Source organism: Chlorocebus sabaeus, chromosome 9 (assembly GCF_047675955.1).
Source record: "Chlorocebus sabaeus isolate Y175 chromosome 9, mChlSab1.0.hap1, whole genome shotgun sequence".
NCBI classification, from domain to species: Eukaryota; Metazoa; Chordata; class Mammalia; order Primates; family Cercopithecidae; genus Chlorocebus; species Chlorocebus sabaeus.
This window is the reverse complement of record NC_132912.1, coordinates 125088035-125114566: the sequence shown is the minus strand read 5'-3', so window position 1 is coordinate 125114566 and position 26532 is coordinate 125088035. Positions and strand designations below refer to the sequence as shown.

At 47.2% G+C, this 26532-nt stretch overlaps 2 protein-coding genes across 2 annotated transcripts in view; both read right to left on the bottom strand.

Annotated features, from left to right (window-relative positions):
• The window catches only part of HTRA1 (HtrA serine peptidase 1), a 52489-nt gene extending 45917 nt beyond the window's left edge, over positions 1 to 6572 (bottom strand). The window contains exon 1 of the mRNA XM_007964297.3: positions 5933 to 6572. Coding sequence (XP_007962488.3) covers positions 5933 to 6536 — 604 coding nt within the window. The 5' untranslated portion in view covers positions 6537 to 6572. The remainder of the gene's footprint in view (positions 1 to 5932) is intronic.
• A 6480-nt stretch (positions 6573 to 13052) lies between these two features.
• On the bottom strand, positions 13053 to 13400 carry ARMS2 (age-related maculopathy susceptibility 2; the record flags this gene model as incomplete). Its single annotated transcript, XM_038010262.2, is given in 3 exon segments — positions 13053 to 13067; positions 13069 to 13229; positions 13232 to 13400. Coding segments are annotated over 3 exon segments (345 nt in total), but the record flags the coding sequence as incomplete, so codon positions are not given.
• Between the last annotated feature and the right edge of the window lie 13132 nt (positions 13401 to 26532).

Here is a 26532-nt window from a genome sequence, read left to right as displayed (position 1 = left end):
TCTGAATGAATGTAGAAGTGGAACTCTCAGCGTTGACTCCAAAAGCTGAACTCTGCGCCTTTCCAGCAGTGACGGACATGCCTCTTCACAGCCACTTACTTCTGTCCTGAGGCGTGTTGTCCTGGCTAATGTCCCCCTATGGTTCTAGGCACACGTCACCAAGTAGTGCTGAATCACTCCAACTTCCATGCCACTTCCAGGAGCCTTTTGGAAACACATTCAGAATGGCTACACTTCTCGGTTTCTCTATTAATAGGATTTTTCTTTCCTTTTTTTTTTTTCAATGGCAGAGAAGGTGGAGATGGAAAAGATGAAATGACACAAAGGTATCTCACTTCCGACTACCCAAAGGCCTTGAGGCTCCAGGGAAGGAGCAAGAAGTATGAGGCTCATGGAAGCTCATCTCTTGGGGATGAACATGTCACCCCTGTGGTCTCCCGGGGACTTTCAGCAGCCAGTACAAAGCTGAAACACAAAGCAACCAGGCTCAAGATGGATCACATCCATTCGATGCCAGCCTTGGCTTTAACTGTCAATAATTTAGGAAAAAGAAGTAGCTCTTAAGGAAGCCTCCCCAGCCTTTAAATTAGGAATGAGGTGACCACAACCTCCTCAGAGACTTGTTTTCTTACAAGAATCACAGACCATTCCAGTTAAAAGGAGCCTCAGAGATCAACTGGCCCAATCCCCTCACTGCCGAGGCTCCAAGAGGTTGAGGGAGCCGTTACCTGATCAGGTAACAACCCGGGAAGGGCCAGAGCCACTTGTCCTCAGCCCCTCCACCCCAGCTGGCCTTCCGAGGAACCCTCACCCACTGCCAAGCTTACTTTTTCTTCAAACTAAGCCTGACCAGAGCTATTTATTCACTTGAAATATAAGCTCATGGAAAGTCTGATTTCTGAATCCAAGGCATGAAACTCGTCCAGGATCACACAGCTCCAAACGGAGGATCCAGCCCCAAAGCGGACGCTGTCAGGCTTCTGACCACAGTTAGCTCATGGTGCCCGCCACCATCGCTTACTCAATGCAGTTATTTTAAGTTCCAATGCAACCCATTTACAGCTCTCTCAGTGGAATGAAGTAACTCAAACACTTGGTTTTTGAGCTTGTTAACGTCCTAATTTCACGAAACCTTAATATTTTAACTCTTTAGCAAAACCAACAGAGCAATAAAAGAAGGCAGCTGACCAGAGCAGGCAGAGCCTCATAAACTGCTCAAAAGACTTCCAAGTTTCCAAGTTTCGGGTGACTAAAAACTGGAGACTCACAACTGTTTCCACCCACCCTACCCTAAGATGAAGCTCAGGTCCCGGCACACTTGTTTTTTAAGTGACAAAAGGTGTATTTGAATTGCCAACAGTGGAAATGACTCTCTAGCAAACCGCCCACTCTAACAACGGAAAAATGCAACCGGGGGAAGCAGTGATTATATTGAATGTATTGAATGTAAGTTCCCTGTGGGCAGTGACTTTGTTTTATTCAACCCTGTCTCCCCAGAGCTCAGCACAGGGTCAGCACTCAGCTAACAATGATTGCTTGTTTGAGGCTCCCACGAAAGAATCACCTAAATAAAGTACATTTTGGGCCGGCGCAGTGGCTCACACCTGTAATCCCAGCACTTTGGGAGGCCGAGGCAGGCGGATCACGAGGTCAGGAGATCAAGACCATCCTGGTTAACACGGTGAAACCCCGTCTCTACTAAAAAATACAAAAAAAAAATTAGCCGGGCACGGTGGCAGGTGCCTGCAGTCCCAGCTACTTGGGAGGCTGAGGCAGGAGAATGGCGTGAACTCGCGAGGTCTCAGAGCTTGCAGTGAGCCGAGATTGCGCCACTGCACTCCGGCCTGGGCAACAGAGCAAGACTCCGTCTCAAAAAAATAAATAAATAAATAAATAAATTTTACAAACCGTCCAGGCCTCCAAGAAGTAAAGCAACCGTCTAAGCCCTTGGTTCTTCACCAGGTATGTACATACAGCCTCTGCCTTCAGAGGCTCTGGGGTGAGACCAGGAGCAGACAATACTAAAAACCACCAGAGGTGGAGTTTCCGGGCACCCCTGCAGCTTGCAGACCTCCAAGCTTGTCTGGGCTGCTGTCAGGAGTCCGGTGGGCTTTCCCGGAGGATGTACTAGAAGGAGAAACGGATGAGGCTTCTGCTGTTTGGGAAGTCTGTTTCAGGTCTTGATCCTGGCTTCTTGTCCGGGTTTTAGCAGAGGTCCGGAATCGTGGCTGGTCTTTTGGGACATGGGGGAATCCGGAAGGGCTTTCTCTCTTCAAGAGCAGTTTGCTGTCTGGATCTCTGGCGTGGAAACAGCTTTCCTACAGTCCCTCGGCTCTTTTTGCTTTTCTTTAGTGAGGGCTGCACTGACGGCAACTGGAGGCAACCTTGTCAACCTGAGCCTGCTGAGTGAGGGCTGTGATCTGTCCTGTTTCATCTCAAGGCCACAGCCATCTGGAGCTCTGTTGATTTCAGCTATTAGCTGGGGCTTAGCTGGGGGTGGTTTATAATCTCTGTTGCTCTGTCAACGGCACGCCATGCTGGTTATGAATGAGACTCTGGATCCAGTTGTGTGGGACCAGCAGTCCCGAGCAAGGTACTGCTCTGTGACTTAGTCGCCCAGCTGTAACCCAGGGAAGACTACAGCAGTCACTCACAGGACTGTCAGGAGGATCAAATGAGTTAGTATGCACCCGGCACAGAATAAGCACAACATATATGTTAGCCCTCATTATTTGTATCCTATTAGTATTTCAATCCCATTCTTTTTTGTAATCATCTGACCAGCAGAGCTGGAGATGACAGATCTTTGTTCTCTAGTTGAATTGTATACTTTGCCATCCAAACCCTGCCAGTGCATTGACTTCTGAAATAGATGATTTGCCTTCATTTCCAGAGCGGTGAGCAGAGATGTTCTCTGAGGTCTATTCATTAAACAGCTTACAAATGAAAGTACCTTCCTTTGAATGGTGACACGTTCCTCTATCCAAAGATCTACCGTGACCCAAAGTACTGGTCACCTGCCTGGAGACCCCTGATCTGATGACATTTCTACCTCTCATCCCCTCACATGCTCTGCCCTAGACAAAGCCTCCTTATAATATTTGAAATCACAGCACCCGCTCCTGCCTCAAGAGCTCTGTCTTCAGATCCGTGTGTGACTTGCTCCAACTTCAGGCCTCTAGTCAAGTGGCACCCCTTGAAAAGGCTCATGTCCATTGCAGCTAAAGTAGCTCTCCCGCCAATCTTCGAGCCAGAGCAGGCAGCCAATTCACCTCATTTAACAGTGACGTCAAGTGACCTGCCCGTAGGCACCAGCTGCTAAGTCCTGGAGCCTGGCTTGGACTGAATGAAGTCTGCTGGCTCCCAGGCGCCTGTCCTCGGAAACACCTCCGGAAAGTCAAGGGTGGAGAGTGAGAACCAGAGAGGGGGCGCAGCAAAGCAGTGCCTTCCACTAAGGAAAAACAGAATGGCTGTGTGTCGAAAGCACCTCCCATTTGTCTTCATTCATTCATTTACTCATTCACTAATCCACTCGTACCAAGTGCCTCTGGTGTGCCAGACAAACATGCAAACGGTGTCAGACACCCTACGGAGCTCAACAAATATTTGCAAAAGAAGGAGGGAGGGATAAAAACAGCATTGTACCCACTCTTTCTCTCCCTCCTTTCAAAGCCACCATGCTTATCCCTCTGTGGCTGTCCCCTCACTGGTACACCGGGGCCCGCTGTGAGCCTGATGACCAATGGGGGACCTGTTTTCCTCCACACAGGGACTCAGCCAACTCCAAAGCTTGTTAAGCAACTTGCCTCACTAGCAATAAATTAGGCGACTCGCATGGTGCCAGCAACTCAGAACCCCGTGCAATGAGACCACAAATAGCGAGACCAGTAACAGCTGGCTTGTTTTGGACAAAAACATGCTTTTTCAATGTTGTTGCCTCACACCCAGATTATTGCAGTAGTCTAAACTCTCCGCCCTGGATGCATTCCGCACACCACTGCTAGGTCAGCCCTACACTACACTAGGCTTTGAGTTGCCCCAGTTCAAGAACATCTGCACACAGGGCCCGGGGCACAGCCAACCTCTTCAGCCCTGGGACTCTGGGCCACCAGCCTGGCTCACTCCTGCTGCCCTCCCCAAACGTCCCCCAGCCACACTGATCTATTCACCTCCAAACAAGTCTTAGGCTTTGTGTATGCTGTTCCCGGCTCTGAGGGGGATGCACGTCCAACCCACCAGGAAATTTACAGCACCTGACCCCTCTCCCACACCCTTGGAGTTAAGTGCTGGCCTGACTCCTCTGAATGAGGCTATCTGGGTTTAAATTCCAGCTGAGTGACCTTGGGCAAGTTTTTCAACCTTAGTTCCGCTATCTGTAAAACAGGAATGAGAAGCTGGGTGTGGTGGCATCCGCCTGTAGCCCCAGCCACTTGGGAGGCTGAAGCAGGAGAATCATTGAGTCCAGGGGTGGGAGGCTGCAGTGAGCCATGATCACACCACTATACTCCAGCCTGGGTGACAGAGGGAGACCCTGTCTCTTAAGAAGAAAAAAAGAGAGAGAGAGAGAGAAGAGAAACTCCCTCCTCGTGAGACCAAATGAGGTCACAGAGGTAACACACCCGGCAGACAGACTGAGTGCTGAATAGGCGTGTGCTATCATCACGCCCGTTCTCTAGTCTGCGGGATCACTTGTCTCCGGAACAACTCTCTACTGCCTAACTAGGCTGAGTTTCCCGAGGGCTGTGCTCCTGCGTTGGTGAAATACACAATCTCGAATTTCACCCAATTCGGCTCTGGCACCTTCCTGTCCATGTAAGCCAAACTATGCCAAGTCGTAGTTGGTCATACTGAACCATATTCCTATAAAGTAAAATCTAGACCAGTCCCTCTGCACTGTGCTCTCCTATACCCCTCTCCTGGCACTGCCCGAGTTGAGGAGGCAGCGCTGGGGTCCGGCAGCAGCCGCACGGCTGCGCCTAAGCGCACTGCCAAGCCCCGCTGTCTGGTTCTACACCGCGGGACTGGCCGCCGCTGAACTCGATATTATTCTTCCACATGGCCTCTGCCTGAAGATGAGAAGCATCTCTCCGGAAGGTCCCGCGAGAGAGTTCGACATTGCTCCACTCCACTCCTGCCCCCATCACCACCATCTCCCCTGCCGAACAGGTCCTGTGTGCGGCAGGAGGGAGGGGTAGACTCCTTCCTCATTACTAACCTGGTCCCTTCTACGCCTCTACAGATTTGGTGATCCAAAGCCCGATTCAGCTTATTCAAAAGGAGCCACTTTCATTTTTGTAGGGCTGGCTCAAAACGAGGAAAGCAACACAGGCAGCAACGCCGCCGAAACGAGTGCGATGCCAAACCGTTCCCTGCCCGGGGTAGACTTTTTGGGGAAACTCCGGCAGGGGCCGGCAAACACTGTTCCTTTCCAAAAGAGTTACATACAGTTTTCACGGAGCGGTCCCGTGATCAAAGTAATGCATTTTAAAGGGGACGGAGGAAGCAAATAGAAAAAGCAACAGAAATGACTTCTTGTGGTCCTGAAGCCGCTCTGCAAGGCTCCAGTTCCTAGTCGTGAACTTCTCTCCTCCTTTTATGCCCCCACTCCTCTTATTTGTCCTCGGGTCCCCGCGCTGTGTGGCTGCCCTCAGGGCGCTCCGCGGCAGGTCGCCAGGCGTCTCGAGCCCCAGAGTGCAGGCCCGGCGCACCGGCATCGTCTGGGCGCAGAACCGGCCCCGGACTGGGCGCGAAGCTCGTTTCCGAGGCAGCCCGCGGAAAGCCGCCACCCCGGGGCCCACCTGCCTGTCCCCGAGAGTTGCCCTGGCCACCCCGCAACGCTTCACTGCCCCTTGGTCTGCCCACCAGTCCCGCAGAAGCAGGTCCGAGCTGGGATGGAAAGAATGGGGTGCTGCCCAGGAGCACGGCAGAGTACCTTGGCCGCAGGCGCCGCGCTGCAAGACGATGACCGGCGGCCGGTGCAGCCTCTCGGAGCGGCGGCTGGCGGCGCGCAGCTGGCACAGGTTGGCGTAGGTGTTGGCGTCGCTGCCGCACACCGGTTCGCTGCTGGCGCACACACAGAGGCCAGCCTGCGCGCGTCGCCGCACCGTGGCTGAGGCTGGCACCCCGAAGGGCACCACGCACTGCAGCCCTTCGCCGCACGGGCCCTCCTGCAGGCCGCACGCGGCGCCCTCCGGCGCGCCGCACACCTCGCAGCAGCCGCATGCGTCCCGGGCCCGGCCGCCCTCGCAGTGCTCCGGCTGCGGCGGGCAGCGCGCCGGCTCGCAGCGCTCGGGGCACCCGGTGGCCAAAGGCGCCGAGCGGCCGGCCCGGGACAGCTGCGCCGAGGCGGGCGCCGCCAGCAGCAGCAGTAGCAGCAGCGGGAGCAGCGCAGCGCGCGGGATCTGCATGGCGACTCTGGCGGCGGCGGCGGCCGTGGCGGCTGACAGTGCGAGGGCCGGAGAGCGGCGCCGGGGAAAGTGCGGGAGGGCCTCGGGGGCAGCGGGTGCGAGTGCGCGCGGCCGCGCGGCCCAGCCCATTGGCCTCGCAGCGGTGACGAGCCGCCTTGGGGACGGGCACGGCGCCCGGGAGGGGGGCCGACCGGATGGCGGGAGGGCGGGCGGCTGGACCGGGACCGCCCGCGGCGGGGGCAGGGCGGGCGCGCCCGGGCACGGCGGAGCTCGTGGGGCGCGGGCGGGGCAGTGCACAGACCCGCCCTCTCGCGGGACTCAGTTTCCCCGTCTGCGCGCCCCACATATTCGCCTTCCGCAGGTTCTCTCGCTGCGATTCGCGTCCTTCAAACTAAAGGAACTTTGCAAGGGGGCCCTGCGGCGTCTCCCCGCGGGAGCGCCCGGGAAAGTTCCTGCAAATCGCCCGACTGGGGGCCTGCCCGGGAGGCTCGGACTGGGCTAGGCAGGGACTGCAGGGGCCTCTGCGCAGACCCGGGGCGTTGGCGGCACCGCGGACCCCGGTCACGCGCTGGTTCTGCCCCCGGTACCCCGCATGCGGGACCCTGACCGCGGGGCCTGTGCGGCCGGACGAAGGCAGCGTCCGCGGAGCTGCCAGAAAGCCCGCGCCCGGACCCACAGTGAAGTGATAAAAGCAGAGAGCAGAAGTAATTTGAACAGAATCCTTCACACGTCTGATTCTTTTAAACCGTTGTTGTGGGTGGCACGCGTGTCCGTACTCGCAGAGAGCTCAGGAAGCAGCTGGGAGGCTCGTAACTGGAGAGGGTGCAGCGGTCTCAGATGGGAAAGGGGTTTTCTCCTGTTTGAATTTTTCACCACGTGCGTGATTATTTCAAAACACTTTTGTTATCAAAAATTTGATTTCCCACTGGAGAATCTTTGGTGCAGCCTTTGGGACAGATGCGAGTCTGAGAGTCATCAGGAGGGCCGAGGGCGACCCTGGAGGTGGGTCTGGGTGCCCAGGCAGCACCAGGCCTGTGGGCAGTAGTCCTGGGTCCACACTGAACAGATGGGTACAGCTCGCGTCCAAGGACCTGAGAGGAGGCAGTTCGCCCAGCCCTCATCCGGAACCCTCAAACCTCCACCCCTACCCTGGGCAGAGGCACCCACGGTTGGGTGGGCCGGCAGAGCTGACTTTGGGATAGAGTAGCAAGGGAGGGGGCTGGGGGCTTGGAGATTTTAATATTCTTCTGTATTTGGGTTGTTCCCTTGTGCACACGTTACTTTTCCAATACAAATAGTTTAAAAAGTAAACTCCAAATACTTATAAGCCCCCTCAAAGCACCTTCCAAATATGAACCTTGTTCATGTCCAAGGTCCAGAGGGGTCCCTCAGAAAGGCCCAGGAGCCTGGGTCATGGGAAAGCTGTCGGGGTCCCCATGCTGACTCCCTGGACTCCAAACGACATTCCATAAAGCCAGGGCCTCATGACTGCGGAAGGGAGGCCTTTACCCAGAATCCCTTCAGCTCTGGATCCTGGAGAGGCAGAGGCCTCTGCTGATGAGAAGCCCTGAGTTCCTGGCTAGCTGTGGTTAACCGTAAAAAGTGCGGGGTGGGGGTGATGATTTTCAAAGTCCATCAGCAAAGAAAGACTCTCCCCACTGTAGTCCTGGGGCAGACGAATTAAAAGGACACGTAGTGGTGAATAAATTGGTGACAACTTATTTTTGTCGAATTCCCTTATTTTACAGAGGAGAAAACTGAGGGCCAGAAAGGGTGACTTCCCTGAGTGTCAGCCACAAGTTGAGTGCTGGAGCCAGTACACCTTCCAAACTGGCCGTGCCTGCCTGCAAACCCCATCCTCCACCATCCCTCTGAGCAGCCAGACTGCAGAGGAAATGAGCCCACCGAAAACAGTGTGGCTGCAGCTTCCCCACTGCTTTGCGGGAGGTGGAGGGAGTTTCTAAGCTCTCTCCCTGTCGGGGAATTAAGTAGCTGGGGGTCCCCCTGAGTCTCCACAACCCTCTCACCCATTCTCCACCCCTTCCCCACCACACATACACTCTGCTCCCCCAGTGCTGAATAACTTGCATGTTCTGGAACATACCTTTCTGCTTACGGTCTCTGTGCCTTTGCCCACATCTCCTCTCTTCCTGAAACACCCCTCCTCCCCTCCGGCGTGGGCTAATGTGACCTAGAGAAGCAAGTAGGAACCCTGTCATCTGGGGGACTTGGGTTCAAATCCCACTTCTGGTCCTTAAGTCTGTGACTCTGGGCCTTTAATAACTGGAGGAGTTTCATTAGGAAAATGGCAGTGACTGCATCTCTCCCTGGAGTGACTGACGTGCCACCCACAAGCTTCTGTTTGGTCAGTGCTGGGTCCCGTCGTCCCATCTAGCATGCTCCTCTTCCATCCTCGTGCCCCCACTCAGTGCCATTTCCTCTGCCTCCCACCCTCTGTGCTGCTGTTCCTCCCCTCATCACCTCCTCCCCAGGGCAGAGGCCCCATCTTCTTCACCCCTGAATGCCCCAGTGCCAGCACCATGCTTTGGCAAGTTATTCAGCACTGGGGGAGTAGAGTGTATGTGTGGTGGGGGAGGGGATGGAGAATGGGCAAGAGGGTGATGGAGATTCGGGGGGACCCCCAGCTACTTAAAATCCCTGAGGAAGTGTTGGCTGAACTGGACCCACTCCTTAATGGTTCACAGCCTAGAAGAGGCATTTGTAACCACAGTAACCAGTAAGTGCAAGCCATGGGGCCACGTGGCTGTTCTAGAGAAGGAAGACAGCACCACCCTGAGAGCCATGCTGGTGGCTTCACCAGGAAGGGAGTCAGCAGGGGGAGGACTGGGGGACCAAGTGGTCCCTAAGAAGCAGAAGTTGTAATACCCAAGGTTTCAGAAAGAGCAACCTGGCAGGACCACTGCACAATGAGATCACAGGATCATCTCCTAGCTGTTAGTGCAGCTCACTCCACCTGCCCTGACCCAAGCACGGGTCGTGAAGAAGACAAGCAGCTCTACAGAGGGGCCTCAAGAAATCCTTTGAAACAGAGAAATCAAAGTCTTGCTGGAAGGGTTGTGGGCACCCTGGACCGTCCACATGGGAGGCTGTTGGTGTGTGTGCCTACGTGTGTCCATCGGTGGGCACACAAAGAAGGAAATGGTAAACCCATTGAAACCTGGCCTCGTGGACCCATCACTGACCTTCCCTTAGTCCTAATGTCCCCATATCTGGAGGTAATGCTTTCAACCTGCAAGCACTGCTCTTTCTGTCTTTTAGATTCTTCCCCGCCTGCTGCCATTTATAAAGACGTTTTCTTAAAAGAAGCATTTTTCTTTTGATACATCATGAAAACTCATTTCTCACTCACCAAGCCTTGGCACAGTATTCTAGAGAGGATTTTTCCAGAGAAAAGGGGGCAGTTTTGAAGCCAAACAGGCGAGTTCCCCAACATCCTCTCTGCAGCCCTCATTTGCAGCATTGAAGCTTCAGTTCTGAACAGGGCCAAGTCTATTCATGAATAATGAACAATGAAACACCACAGCTGCCAGGGCCTTAATCAGGAAACGAGGCTTCTGAATAGGAATGGAGCAGCCATGACTGTGCTGCCCCGGAGGAGGATGATTTCCCACTTTGGGCCTCTGTTCTCCCAAATGTACGAAGGACCCAGAATGCTCAGGGGCTCCTATTGCCTTTCCTAAGTCACAAGATCTAAGATCTAAGGAGCTGTATTAAAAATTTTGGCTCCTCCTATAAGCTTATCCTATCACTCTACTGCTCATTAATTTCTAGGAACTCTCCATGCCGGTAGAATGAAGTCCAAGTTTCTTACCCTGACTTCCAATGTCCCCCATGCCCCTCAAGCCAGGTTGTCTTCTATATCCAGGGTGATATAATCCATTCCTACTCATCCATTCTCCCGTAGCAACAGAACCCTGGCTGGGGCCATGCCAGCAAGTAAAGGATGACTTCTCAGCTGGTTTTGCCCCCTTTCCTCCGAGTGCCAGGCCCACTCCCATCCCCTCTGGTCACCCCAGCATCAGAAATCATAACCTCCTTTAACAGAAGGTACACCCTGATGACAAACCCGCATCAGTTCAGTTAGGTTTGGTTCAGGAAAAATTTCCTGAGCCCCTGCTACAGGGCAGACACTGCTAGACACTGTAAAGCAGTGTCGAATGATCAAGCCCCTGTCCTCAAGAAGTTCAAAGTCTAGAATCTTCTGCAGTGATGGAAATAATCTCTATCTGTGCTGTCCAAGAGGGTAGCCACTAACTGCATGTGACTGCCGAGCATTTGAAATGCAGCAAGTACAAGGATGATCTGAATTTTTATTTAATTTTAATTAATGCCCATCACACAGGAGAGAGAGGAGGGTAAGAAAACAAAGGCAGGATGACAGGAGGGAATGCAGTGACAGAGAGGAATCCAGATGTTACGAGGAGATTGGGCTGCATCTCAAGGGTTGAGAAAGATTTTACCAGCTGCACAGAGCAGAAGATGCATCCAGTTGGTGGTGACGCGATGAGTCCACGCAGCTGGGGAAACTCCAAGTTGTGCAGTGTGGCCGCAGGTGGGAAGAGAGTCCTTTGGACAGTCCAGGCAGCTGGAGGGAAGGGGACCGGTCTATGTTGTGAGGGACTCCCTCTGTCCTCCTAAGGATTTTTGGCTTCACATTGATGCTGATGAGAAGCTCCAGTTGGCTTTTAAGGAGATATGTTTTGGCAGAATCGCCTTGCTGCAGTGTGGATGATAGATTGAAAAACAAAATAGATTTAATAATATGCATTTTTAAATACAGACACATGACTATATTTTAGGTTGAGGAGCACTTGAAAAATTGAAGATGCAGTTAATGTAACTCAATCGGGTAAAAGGTAAAGACATTCCATTCGTTTTGTAACAATTAAATTATTTCTGTATGATCTCTTTAATATAGACCCCTCCTTCAAAAATAGGGCAAAGGTTCTCAAAATATTTTTGAGAACTTTTTTTTTTTTTTTTGAGACAGAGTCTCACTCTGTTGCCCAGGCTGGAGTGCAGTGGTGCGATCTCGGCTCACTGCAACCTCCACCTCCCAGGTTCTAGCGATTCTCCTGCCTCAGCCTCCCAAGTAGCTGGGATTACAGGCACCTGCTACCATGCCTGGCTAATTTCTGTATTTTTAGTAGAGATGGGGTTTCACCATGTTGGCCAGGCTGGTCTCCAACTCCCGACCGCAAGTGATTTGCCCACCTTGGCCTCCCAAAGTGCTGGTATACAGCTGTGAGCCACCATGCCTGGCCTATTTTTGAGAATTTCTGAAGCACTTTAGAATTACAGTACCAGCATTTCTTTTTTTCTTTTTTCTTGTTTTTTAGATAGGGCAGCCTCTCAAGCCAGAGTAGGCTCAGAGGCTCCAGTACTAGCATTTCTAATATCAAAACATTCATATCTATTAGTTAAATAAGGATACTTAAAAGCCAACCCCAGGCCTGCTGCTGCCCAGTTTCTTTTTAAGCCTCTAAATTCTATGTATTTGTTAAGATCTATAATTCAGATCTTTTATTAATTTAGGCAAACCTTTCCCCTAAATCAGTTGCATGAGACCAGCAGTCCATCTTTGCATTAATTGGCTCCTTCCAACATATTTGCTTTAGAAAATTAAAAGCATGGCATGTGATCAAATTTTTCACTCTCCATGGCAAAGTATCAGACAGATACAATTCAAACAGAGCCCCAGGCAGCTACCAAAAGGTCTTGAATGACAGCTTGTCAATTTTCTGTCATTCAAGAGCAGCTTGAAAAGCTGAGCGCCCTCACATTTAGAACTTGCTGCCATTTAGGCAAAATGGTTTAACATTGAATCAAGGACATTATGAGCCAGAATTTTAAATCTGCTTATAAACAAAAAAGAAAAAATTAAGAGAGGGAAGGGGCTCAACCTTTGAGTTCTTTCATTTGTCTAATTATATAGTACTACAGCAAGCACAAAGCGCCACAGTTCCGTAAGCATTAGAAAGCATTTACTAAGCTTATTTGGCAACATGGTCTCTAAGGTGCTTGATGTCCAAGATTTAAACCAACGTGACCTAGAAGGCCCAGATTCTTTCTCTACAAACTTGCATGGTTGTTTTCTTACTCATACAGCCAAGGCATTTTTTTAATCCAGAAATGAGCAGGAAAAATGAGCATTGGAAAGTAGGGAGAATATTGAAAGAATGGTACAGCTTTCTAAAGGACTCCTGTAACAACCCAGACAAGAAGCAGGCTGAGGTTTCCACCTCCTTCAGTAAACCCTAAAGCCAGTTCACCTACTCGAGGGGCCACTCGGATGGCCTTCTATGGGCTTTGGGTTTCTGCTCACCCCATCACTTTCTCAGACCTACTGTGTCTTCTTGTTCCTTTTTCTGGCTTGTAGCAGGTGCATTGGAAATATTTACTGATATTCCCAACTCTCCAGCTATTCAACCAGAGGAGGGTTGAATTGACCCTGGGCCCTGCCTCGGCCTCCCTGTGGCCAGGGGTGCTCAAACCTGAGCATGCATCAGAAGCACCTGAAGCCTGGTTAAAATGCAAGCTGCAAGGCGCCACTCCAGAATTTCTGATTTAATAGATCTGGGGTAAGGCCTGATCATCTGCATTTCTTACCAGTGTGAGGTGGTGCTAAGGCTGCTGGTCTGAGTACAGAGGAGGTTCCAGCAAGAGAGAAGAAGGCTGGTAAGTAGAGCTCGGTGTGGATTTTAGCAGCTGGGATCTTGGAGTGTGATAAAGACAGTTAGCTCCTCTGCCTGTCACTGGCTCCTTCTCCACCAACTCCAGTGTCCAGGACAGACTCTCGCAGGTGGAAATGAAGGACACAGGAACCACCGAGGAGGACACACTTGCCATCTCAGGCCCTCGTTTCCCCTCCACCTCAGTTACCGTTGGTCCTGGGTGTAGATGCAGCACGTAGAGTACAAAAACATGACGTGGTGACAAAGGTGCTATCCCCTTGCCAAGCCAGCTGCCATCTCACTCAGCCAGGAGCACTGTCTTTTCCCATCACACAAAAATGCCCCCAGGAGTCAGGCGCCCTGATAACTCCACCTTAAATTGTTGGGTGGTCTCAGGGAGGGTCCACCTGTCAGTCCCGCTCTGCCAGAGGAGGCAACAGAGTTCCCTAGTATCCATTGAAATCATCTGTGAAGCTTTAAAAAAAAATGCTGAGACCCAGGGATTTGGAAAAAAAGAAACTTGATTGTAGATCATAGTATTGAATCAATGTTGATTTTCCAATTTTGATCGTGTTACTGTGGTATGAGAACATTTTTTTTTTTTCAAGAAAAACACTGAAATATTTAGAAGTAAAGGAAGTGCAGCTTAAAGCCTGCAACTTAAATGTTTTAAATGTTTCACATGCTTTAAATGTTTCCAGGAACTAGAATGATGTAGCAAGGGTGGTAAGCATTCGGGAAATCTGGGTTAAGGGTAAATGAGAGGTTTTTTTTTGCGGGGGCGGGGAGGTTGTTGTTTGTTTTTTACTATTTTTCAACTTTTCTCTAAACCTAAAATTATTTCAAAATAAAAAACTTTTTTTTTTTTTTTGAGATGGAGTCTCATTCTCTTGTCCAGGCTGGAGTGCAGTGGTAACGACCACAGCTCACTGTGGCCTCACCCTCCCCAGGCCCAGGTGATCCTCCCACCTCAGCCATCCGAATAGCTGGGACTACAGCTACAGATGTGCACCACCACACCCAGCTATTTTTTATATTTTTCATAGAGACCAGGTTTTGCCATGTTGCCAGGCTGGTATTGAACTCCTGAGCTCAAGCAATCTGCCTGCAAAAGTGCTAGGGTTACAGGCATAAGCCACCACGCTCGGGCCCCCCCCCCCCCCACCTTTTTTTTTTTTCTGAGACAGGGTCTCACTTTGTCACCCAGGCTGGAGTCCAGTAGCATGATCATGGCTCACTGCAGTCTCATAATCCTGGGCTCAGGTGATCCTCCCAACTCAGGCTTCCAAGGAGCTGGGACCACAGGTGTGCAGCACCACACCTGGCTAATTTCCTTTTTTTTTTTTTTTTTTAGAGATGGGGTCTTGCTATGTTGCCCAGGCAGGTCTTGAGGTCCTGGGCTCAAGTGATCCTCCTGCCTTGGCCTCCCAAAGTGTGGGATTACAGGTGTGAACCACTACTCCCAGCCAAACACTTTTTTAAAGGAAAAAATAAGCCAGGCGCCGTGGCTCACGCCTGTAATCCCACCACTTTGGGAAGTCGAGGTGGGCGGATCACGAGTTCAGGAGATCGAGACCGTCATGGCTAACATGGTGAAATCCTGGCTCTACTAAAAATACAAAAATTAGCTGGGCATGGTAGTGCGGGCCTGTAATCCCAGCTTCTCGGGAGGCTGAGGCAGGAGAATAGCTTGAACCAGGGAGTCAGAGGTTGCAGTGAGCCGAGATTGTGCCACTGCACTCCATCCAGCCTGGTGACTGAGAAAAACTCTGTCTCAAAAAAATAAAAAATAAAAGGAAAAAAAAAAACTGCTCCAGATCAACTGAATTAAAAACTCTAAGAGCACAAATAAGCACATAAGAAGATGCTGAGCATCTTTAGTCATCAGCAAATCAACAAATCAAAACCACACTCAGATACTACTTCATAGGCACTAGGGTAGCCAGAATCAAAAAGTCAGATGATAACAAGTATCGGCAAGGATGTGGAGAAATCAGAATCCTCATGCACTGCTAGTGGGAATGTAAAATGGTACAGCTGCTTTGGAAAACAGTCTGGCAGTTCTTCCAACAGAGTCAACGTATGACCCAGCATTTCCATTCCTAGGTAGCTACCCAAGAGAAAGGAAAACATGTGTCCACACAGAAACTGGAACACACATGTTCACAGCAGCACTATTCATAACAGCCCAAAGGTAGAAACAACCCAAATGTCCATCAACTGATAACAGATAAATTATGGCATATCCATAAAATGAAATACTATTCAGCCATAAAAAAGAATAAAATACCCACTACAACATGGTGAACCCTGAAAGCATGGTGCTAAATGAAAGAAGCCAGAAACAAAAGACATATTATATGATTTCATTCATAAGAAATGTGTATAACAGGAAAATCTACAGAGACAGAAAATAGATTCCTGCTTGCTTAGGGCTAGAAGAGTGGCCAGAGGCTGGGCACAGTGGCTCATGCCTGTAATCCCAGCACTTTGGGAGAATGAAGCAGGAGGATTGCTTGAGGCCAGGACTTTGAAACCAGCCTAGGCAACATAATGAAAACCCACCCCTACAAAAAAATAATAATAATAATAAAAGTTTTTGTTTTAGTTTAGTGACTGTGCACAGTTGTTTTCCCAGTTACTCAGGGGGCTGAGGTGGGAGGATTGCTTGATCCCAGGAGTTTAAGGCTGAAGTAAGCCATGATCCTGCCACTGCACCAGACCAGGTGACAAAGTGAGACTCAGTCTCTTAAAAATTTTTAAAATAGTTGGCCAGGTACGGTGGCTCACACTTGTAATCCCAGCACTTTGGGAGGCCAAGGCGGGCAGATCACTTGAGGTCAAGAGTTCCAGATCAGCCTAGCCAACATGGTGAAACCCTGTCTCTACTAAAAATACAAAAATTTGCAGGGCGTGGTGGTGTGTGCCTGTAATGCCAGCTACACAGAAGGCTGAGGCAGGAGAATCACTTAAACCCAGGAGGCGGAGGTTGCAGTGAATCGAGACTGAGCCACTGAACTCCAGCCTGGGTGACAGAGCCAGACTCCATCTCAAAAAAGAAAAAAAGAAAGGAAAAATAAATTTAATAGAAAATAAAAATAATAGCTAAATAGTATGGGGCTTCTTTTTGAGATAAGGAAAATGTTTTAAAATTGACTGTGTTGGCTGGACTTGGTGGCTCAGGCCTGTAATCCCAGCACTTTGGGAGGCCAAACCAGGCAGATCACTTGAGGAGTTTGAGACCAGCCTGGCCAATATGGTGACACTCCATCTCTACCAAAAATACAAAAAGTAGCTGGGTGTCATGGCACACACCTGTAATCCAAGCTACTCGAGAGGCTAAGGCAGGAGAATCGCTTGAACCAGGGAGGCAGAGGTTACAGTGAACCAAAATCATGCCATTGCACTCCAGCCTGGGTGACTCCATCTCAAAAAAAAAAAAAAAAAAAAAAAAAAAAAAAAAAATTTGACTGTATTGATGGTTGTCCTTATCCATGAATATACTAAAAACCACTGAAATGTATACTTTAAATGGGTAGATTGTATTTTATTTGAATTGTATCACAATAAAGCTATTTTTAAAAACCAGGGGGAGGGGGCAGGGACTGAGCATCGTTAGTGTCTCTAATTTGAAGAACTCCCAGGGACTCCAGTGAGCAGCAGGGCTGAGAACCATACACAGGTCATTTCTGTGTACTGACACTACGTGGATCCACGTTTCAGTCACCCAGTTAGTCTAGAGCCAGGGCAATGTCCTTAGAGATGTGAAATTCAGCAGCACCAGGTATTTTATTTGTCTAACTCATAACCCTTATTTAATCAGCCAATCCATGTCCCGGTGGACCACCACATTGTCTTCCTCAGTCAGGCTTGGAGTTGCCTAGCGCAGGAGCCTGCCTTGCTCGCTGTGCCCAGACAGCACTCGCCACGTAGCAGGCGCTAGTCTCATGTTGCTTGTACTAAAAAGATGCTTGCAGCAGAAGGTATAGCAGTGAAGTAATGCATTTTTATCTTAACTTTCATTTACTTTCTTCCCTGAAAATTGATTCCATTCTTGATGTGACTTTCAGCTGTCAGCCGTCTGCACTCCCAGACGGGGTGATGGCCTGGCACCAACGGAGCATTGCCCTGATGAATCATGGTCGAGGTACTTTTCCACTGGGCCAGCCACCACAGCCCCTTCTCCATCCTTCCGAGAGCTCTGTCACCTCGCCTTGTAGACACTTGTGTGTCTCCCACTGGCCTCCACTTCTTGTGGGCAGTTTCTGGATGCCCAGGCCTAATCCAGTGCTGCCACTCAGTTAATTCTGTCTTCCTTTAAAGGGAACAATTACCTCCTTGAGGAATGAGGCCTGAAAGCTAAGTCTCTGCTATTGCATCCGCCTTCTTCTCACGAAGACCTGCAGCTTGAAAGGAGGGGAGCGAGAACTAGCCCTAAGCTTCAGGAAGACCAAGCCCAGCCGCTTTGATGATTCCAAGGAAATTCAGGAAATCCTTGCTAATGGCCAAACTTCCCGGGTTTGAGATGCAAAAGGAAATCGGATCCCAGGGTAATGCTTTTACACTAAGCAAGAAATTGCAGGATATAAAGCTGTGCAGACCGTTGCTCCTGGTTAAGAAAGTGATTCTGAGACTCCAGCCTGGAAGGAACTGGGCCCCAGTGTTAACTGTGGTTAATTCTGGGTGGAGGGGTGATGGGTGATAATTTCTCCTTTTTCTTTTCTGTACTAACCATTAATATTGCGGAAGGATGGGCAGTTAAAAATCAAAGGAAGAAAACAAAGAAAGCCAAATCCTTTTCCATCTGTGCCGTTCAAGCTACTACCTGGACATACTCTCCTTGAATCTGGGGCTCCTCTCTCAGCTCCACCTAACATGGCCCAGCTCCTTCCTGGGGTCACTCCGTGTTCCTCAAGCACTTCAAACTCACCCTCTCCTGCCTCTGAACTCAAGTGTATGGGCCTCTCTCCTTCCTTTATAAGCTCCATCCGTGACTGCCTTCTGTGGGTCAGCCACATAGCTGAGTGAGGACCACATGCTCCACACCGAAGGATACAAGCAGCTTGTTCCAAATCTATGTGGGGTTTTTTTTGATATTTTAAGAGAGCGGATGCTTTCCCACGCTGTCTAATTCCCTGTTACATGTATACATCTCTTTTAAAAGATCCTTCAAGTCCTTTTAGTGTCTGGACACAGCTTATTCCCTCCCTTTCTTTTTCCCAATCTCACCTGCCCCAGTCCTCCTGGTCGGTGCTTCTCTTTCCTGCACAAGGACACAGTCTTGCAAACATGGTGATCCCTGAAAGCATGTTGGAAATAAAAGAAGCCAGGTACAAAAGACAACATACTATATGATTTCATTCACAAGAAATCTGTGTAACAGGAAAATCTACAGAGACAGAAAATCAATCTCTTGTTGTTTAGGGCTGGGAGAGTGGAGTGAGGCCTCTCTAGAGAGATGGCAATGCCCAAGATTTCTTTGAAGACACTGTTTAGATATCACAGCATGGTCGGGCAATAGTGAGGACAGTCTGGCACTGGTATACAGATGAACAAATAGATTCATGCAGTAGAAGAAGCCAAACAAGATTCCAGCCTACCTCCAGTCACCTATTTAACAAAGTCAAAGTCACAAGTCAATAGGGAGAGGATAGTCTTTTCAGTAAATGATACTGTATCAATTGACTCATCATATAGAGAACAAAATGAACTTTAGTCCCATACACGCACAAGTCATAAAAGTTCATTCAAAGTGGATCATAGACCTACATTTGAAAACAAAATCAATGCAGGGTCCAGGAGAAAGGGTCCAGGCGGGAGAATATTTTTATGACCTTGGGCTAAGCAAGAGATTCATAAACAGGACACAAAACCACCAACTACCAAAAAAAAAAAAAAGGAATGAGAAATACTACAATTAAGATGAAGAATTTATGTTTATCAAAGACAAAAAGGGGAACCATCGACTGGGAGAACATAGTTACAATACTTGTATCCAACCAATAATTTCTATTCAGGTTAGCAGACTCAAAAACAAAAAGGCACGCAATCCACTAAGAACGAATTCTGGGCAGAAGACTTCACAAAAGATCTACAAATGACCAATGACATCAGGTAAACATGGACTAAAACAGCAAGGAGACACACCCACAAGATCCGTGACAATTTTGAAAATGAAACCCTGAAGCAGGCAGAATTCTAAGATCGCGTCCCAGATTCCCACTCTTGGTGTCCGTGCCCTGCACAGTCCACTTGAGTAGGGGCAAGACCTGTGGATATGATGGATGTCTCTTCTGTGATCAGGTTACATCATGTGCCAAAGATGGAGGGATTTTGTGATTAAGTCTCTAATCAGTTTACCTTCAAGTTCATCAAAAGCAAGAGTAGCCTAGGTTGGCCTGGCCTACTCAGGTGAGCCCTTTAAAAGAGAGCTCAAGCTTGCCCTGAGCTTGGAGAGATTTTCCTGCTAGCCTTGAAGAAACAAGCAGCTGTGAGTTCTGCAGCTTCACAGAAATGAATTTGGCCAACAATCGTGTGAGCTCCATTAGAAATACACCCTAAGTTCCCTCAACCTCTCCCACCCCCCCACAGCACCTATTTACTGGTTATCTGCACGTGATAGCAGGGCAGGAACTAGACTCTCAGCCCCCTGAGGACAGACCTTGTCTGTCAGTGCATTTCACCGTCTGTCCCAGCACGTTGCACAAAGCCTGGCCTATATCAAGAGTACGGCACATTTTTATTGAGACGGACTCCTTAAAGCTGGAATCTAAAACCAATGGCCCCTAAATTCAGCAAACAAGGTTAATGTGACACCTCTGCTTTTATTACCCATTTCCACAGGTGGAAGGATTGGTTGTCTGTGGCTATCTCAAGTGAAATGCGGAATTAGTGAATAAAATTTTCATCCGAATTTAAAGAAAATCTTAATAAGATTTTCTTATTGCAATTCTGTTGGTACCACTATGGAGTAGATTACACTATTCAAATAATCATTGCCCTCCCTATAGAAGAATTATATTTGCTTAAACCAAATACAATTGAGATACTCAAGCACTTTTTTTTTTTTTTTTTTTTTTTTTTGAGACAGAGTCTCACTCTGTCGCCCAGGCTGGAGTGCAGTGGCCGGATCTCAGCTCACTGCAAGCTCCTCCTGCCGGGTTTACGCCATTTTCCCGCCTCAGCCTCCCGGGTAGCTGGGACTACAGGTGCCCGCCACCTCGCCCGGCTAGTTTTTTGTATTTTTAGTTGAGACGGGGTTTCACCGTGTTAGCCAGGATGGTCTCGATCTCCTGACCTCGTGATCCGCCCGTCTCGGCCTCCCAAAGTGCTGGGATTACAGGCTTGAGCCACCGTGCCCGGCCAGTCAATCACTTTTGACTTCATAAAATGCCAATCTCATATGGTTCAACCTAATTCTTCCCTGCCCCTTTGATGTCCGACTTGATCATGCTATTTTCTCTGGCCAATAAAATGTGATCTTTAGTGGCACGTGTTACTTCTCAACAAAGTCTTAGTGATTGCATGTTGGCCAGCATGCCTTTTCTCCCTGCCATGACCACCAGAAATTTTCCAGATAGAGGCTTTTCAACTTGCTTGGGTCTCAGAGTGAAATGACAAAGAGCAGAGCCATAGCCAATCCACCTGGACATCAGCACAACTGAGCAATAAACCTGTGTGGATATAAGCCTCTGAAATTTTCATTACTGTGGCATAACCCAGCATATTCTATCAATACATTCTCTTTTACTTTGCCTTGCAATAGAGGTACATTGTTTGTGTCTGCCTCACTTATATCCCAGAGTCCAGCAAAATCTCTTGTCCATAAGAAGCCCTTGAAAAATATTGATTGAATTTAATTAAGCACAGTGCTTTTTTGCTTCTGGGAAAAGAACTGGCTGAACACAACCAAAGACATTTTGTGGCATTTATTAATGCCTGTTCTACTTTTAAGCCTAAGGACAAGAACCACCCATGAGCCAAGCTGTATTATGTCAGCAAAACTCCCAGAACAATTAAGCCTCCTTTAAAACTGGCATGGAGCTGTTTCCAGAATCAGCATGAAATCCAGTACTCAGCATGCCTGTGCTAGCTCCTCCTCTGGGGGCCCTCCTGTCACTCTGAGCAAGGCAGTAGGAAGTGGGAAGTGGAAGTTAGGACCAGATCATGTTAGGCCTTCATAGACCAGGAGACATAAAGCAATGATAACCTATCAGTGAAAACTGTCAGAGGTTTTCACGCAGCGGATGACCACCTGAAATTTTAAATGTTGTGATGGCTTACTGGCTAGAGAATAGATTAGAGAGAGACAGGAGTAGAAACGGGGATGGAATAGAAATTTTCTCAGAAATCATAAATTACCAATCTGACAAAAGAAAAAATCTTAAGTAAACCAGCATCTATGGTGAAAAAGAAATATTTGTAAAAACAAACGCTGGGCGCGGTGGCTCAAGCCTGTAATCCCAGCACTTTGGGAGGCCAAGACGGGTGGATCATGAGGTCAGGAGATCGAGACCATCCTGGCTAACACGGTGAAACCCCGTCTCTACTAAAAAGTACAAAAAACTAGCCGGGCGAGGTGGCGGGCGCCTGTAGACCCAGCTACTCCAGAGGCTGAGGCAGGAGAATGGCATAAACCCGGGAGGCGGAGCTTGCAGTGAGCTGAGATCCGGCCACTGCACTCTAGCCTGGGCAACAGAGCAAGACTCCGTCTCAAAACAAACAAACAAACAAACAAACAAAAATCACTTCTGGAAAAATTCTTGAGGCTAAATGGTTTCATGGTTGAATTCTTTGAAACTTCACATAAACAGATTTTACATTCTTTCAACTGATATTGACCAGGGGGAAAAATGAAAAACTTCCCAATTCATCTTGTAAAGCAAGCACATCCCAATACTAAAATTTATCAAAAATTGGGAAGAAGAAGCTAAAAGGATCATTTATTGCAGATGATATCATTGTATTACTGAAAACACAAGAGAATCAACTAAAAAAACACTAATAATTCAATATGGTGACTAGTATAAAAAATTAATTTATACGAGCATTAGTTTCCCTATAGACCAGCAATAAACAGACAAAAAGTAATAGGAAAAAATTTTATAGACCCAAAAATATAGCTAGAAAAATTAAATGAAAATATAAATAAATATTAACATTTAAAAAAAATAAATGTAACTACCTAGGAATTTACTTAACAAGACAAATACAGGAGTTGCATGAATACAATTACTGAAGGATTTAAATAAAGACTTCGTTAAATGGAATGACATACCATAATATTCCTAGGTGGGAAAAACATTATGTAACTGGAATTTTCCAACTCCTTCATCTGTAGATACAGAAATCTCACCAGCTCACAGGCCCCTCCTACATGATACCAGGACCTTGGCGCTACCTTATAGTTTCCTAGGTTATTTCTGACAGTCGCCAGAGTATTCCACATCACACAAGCACAGGAATCCTCTGCCCTTCCTTTGCAGTGGTTCAAGTCAGCTGTTGGCAAACCCTCTAGGGGCAAGCTCACCATGCCCCCAGTGCCAGTGGTTCATGGGAGAGGGTTCGGCCTCCTCCCCAGGGTACTGCTGGACTCCCTCCTCCCATGTCCCCAATTCAGAAAACACTTGAAGTGGTGGTGTGCTGGCAAATATTTAACAACCAGTTCTCTAGAAAAAGAAAAAGTTTATTATACATTTTACTGATATAAGGGAGATGTAGCATATGATTCACAAATAATAACAGTCTCTAAAGCCAGTGTGTGCCATGATTGTCTACAGCCTGCCATAGAAAAATGGTTTTTACATTTTTGAATGATTGAAAAAAAATCAAAAGAATAGTATTGCATGACACATGAAAATTATATGAAATTTAAATTTCAGTATCCACAAATAAAGTTAGTACAAAAACCCAGGCTCACTCACGCATTTAGGTATTTTCTATGCTTTTGCTCTGTACGAGCAGAATTAGTCATTGTGACAGACACTGTGTGGCCTATAAAGCCTAAAACACTATCTGGCCCTTTACATAAAAATTTGCCGCCCTCCTCTAGACAATCAGGAAAACAATCAATCAAGTCCTAATTTGTAGCATTTGCCAATTTCCATGGTGTAAATACTCCCACTGTGCCAGTGTCAAGCTTGCCATCACTGAATGTGGAATTAGGAAGCATGCAAAGTAGCATATCATTACATAGTATTTCCACCATACAGACAACAACAGACGTAAATAAGCATAGATTGCAGTAAGGTGTAGTAAAATGACTAACGAATGATGAATTTTGAATATTCATTACCTTTGTTCCTCACATAACTCATTTAATTGTATGTTAAATTTAATTTTTAATAATGGTTCTGTTTAACAACCAGCTTGGAAAATTCTTGAAAATTTAGCATTTGGGTCTCAGAAGCCAGCCCCTGCACACCACTGATTTGGAGTGACCAATGGCATGTCAGGGGTGGCAGTCCTTCTGGCTCTTGTCCGTACCAGGTGCCACAGAAATGGGGACGGTGCTCTTCTCTGTGCCCCATTCTGCCACCGTTGTCCTGAAGAACAGCACTTCTTGTCTTTCCTATCTTCAAAATGCAGATTTTATTCACAGCCTTCTCTATCTTCAGAGCACCAATCCAGCCTTCCTCTCCTTCCATGTACACAGGTTCCTCAAGGCAAATCTCCTTTCTCTAAAGACAACAGTTACCTGGGAGATCCCTAGGTGGGAGAATCCTCTGTCCACAGAGTCACCAAACCCATCTTGTGCCATGGTCTGACTGTTGGTGTCCTCCCAAAATGCATATGGAACCTGATGCCCAATGTGATAGCGTTTGGGAAGAGGGGCACCTTTTGGGGAGTTATTGCCATGAGGGCTCTACCTTCATGAATGCAATTACTGCCCTTATAAGGCTCAAGCGAGCTCCTTCACCCCTTCTGCCATGTGAGGACACAGCAACAATGAGCCATCTATGAAGCACAGAGCAGCCCTCGCCAGACACCGAGTCTGCTGACACCTTGATCTTGGACTTCCCAGCCTCCAGAAATGTGAGCAATAGATTTCTGTTGTTTATACATCACCCAGTCTGATATCTTTGTACAGCACCCCAAATGGACTAAGACAGCTAGACTCTGAGTTTCATCTCAGGTTTACAGGAACAAGCATCCTGACAATATTATAAACTTAGTGTAATTCCAAGTTTTTAAAAGTAGAATTTTTTGGAACTTCAAAATAAGCAGTTGGACGTTCAAGAATACTGAGAATAGAAAAACATTTCTATCAGATATTAAAATATAAATAATTATTAACATATAATACTGTAGAGAAATATTCATATTAATGATATAAAAAGTTGTGAAATGGACTTCAATGTAAGTAATTAGTGCCTAAGTAATATTCCAAATCAATGAGAGAAATAGATTTTAAAAACAAATAGCATAGAGAAAACTGGCTGAATTTCAGGGATGAGGTAGAAAAGTATATTAGATCTTTATGTTATTTGCCAAAATCATTCCAAGTGTATTTAACTTTTAGAAGTAAAAAAGGTATTGGAAAGTATTATAAGTATATGTATAAAATCTTTGTGTGGCAAATTACTTTCTAAGTGTGATAACAAAGGCAAAATCCAAAAAGAAACTTAAAATAACCATAAATAAGAGACAAATGATGAACAAGAATCATATTTCAGTACAGGACAAAGGTAAGTAAATACAGAAAAAAGATTAATGTTTATATACAAAGGATTCTTAGATATCAATAAGAAAACTTTAACAGCAATGAAAAACTTGAGATAAAAACAGGCAATTCACAAAAAGCATAAACAGAAATGTTCAGTTAACATTTAAAAAAACTTTATAGTTTTCAAAGAAATACAAATAAAAATCACAAGATACCATTTTTCTTTAATCAGATTGCCAAAAATTAAAAGTATGGACAAAACTCAGTACTGTCAAGGATGTGTGGAAATGGGCACCTTTTTTTTTTTTTTTTTTTTTTTTTGAGATGGAGTTTCGCTCTTGTTGCCCGGGCTGGAGTGCAATGGTGCCATCTTGGCTCACTGCAACCTCCGCCTCCCGGGTTCAAGCGATTCTCCTGCCTCAGCCTCCTGAGTAGCTGGGATTACAGTCATGCGCCACCATGCCCGGCTAAATTTGTATTTTTAGTAGAGACAGGGTTTCTCCATGTTGGTCAGGCTGGTCTCAAACTCCTGACCTCAGGTGATCTTCCCACCTCAACCTCCCAGTGTTGGGATTACAGGCATAAGCCACCCCACCTGGCCTGCACTCTCATGCACTATTGATGGGAGCGTAAATTAGTATATCCTTCCTAGGTCTTTTGACAGTACCATGATAGGAAGTGCATATACCTTTGAGAGCAACAAACCCATGCCTGGGAGTGTATCACTAGTGGAGAAAAGACATGGCCTGCAGTATTGTTAAAATAGTGAAGAAGTAGAAACAATCAAAATGTCCAATAAAGGAATGGTTAAAGTTTTTTTTTCTGTATAAATACACAAGGGAAGACCAAAGTTAAACCTTTATAAATAGTGGTGTCCATATATATTTATTGATAATTGAGGGTGTCTGTAACATACTGCTGCATGGAAAACAGGCTACAAAACAACATACAGAGCATGGTCCCAAATACGTCAACTTGCCAATGTCTATGTGTAAATAAGCACAAAGAGCCATCCGGAATAAAGTCAAGTCATGAGAAGTCTGGTGATTTTTGCTTGTATTGTTTTGTGTGGCGTGTGTGTGATATTTGGCTTGTTTACAGAGGCTACAGATTTTTATACACACACACACACACACACACACACACACACAAAGAAAGCTATTTACATACACATTTAGTAAAAGACTTGGAAGTATAATCACTGAAATGTCAACACAGGTCATTTCTTGATGAAATTACAAATTATTTTTATTTCTTTTCTTTTTGCTTACATGAATGTTCTACAATAGGGTGTTCACTGTAAAATCAGAAAAAAAATTAAGGCTATTCTTTTTTTAAACAAAACAAAGATTCTTGTCTTGAGGAAGGCTTAGGCTCACAAAAGAAAAAACAAAAAAGTGCAGTAACAGCGATGGTGGCTTTGTGTCCACAACAGCACAGAGACCAAAGAAAGGAATGGTCAGTATCAGCAGCGGGAGCCAGGGAGGTTCCGTGTCACATGACAAAATGAGTCATGGAAGGCAATGAGGAGCTCACAAAATGGACAGACAGGGAAGCTATGGGTGTTTGAGCAGGAGGGAAATCATTTCCACGGAATTACACTCGAAGGGTTGTCCTCGCTTCTAAGGGTGAATATGGAAGACCACCTAAAAAGTTTTCTACAAAACCTGTGAAGGACATTGGTCCCCACGTTCCTTAGTATCACCTGTAGCAGAATCCACATCACAAAAGATTCCAAACATTTAATACGTGGAAGGTTCTCTAG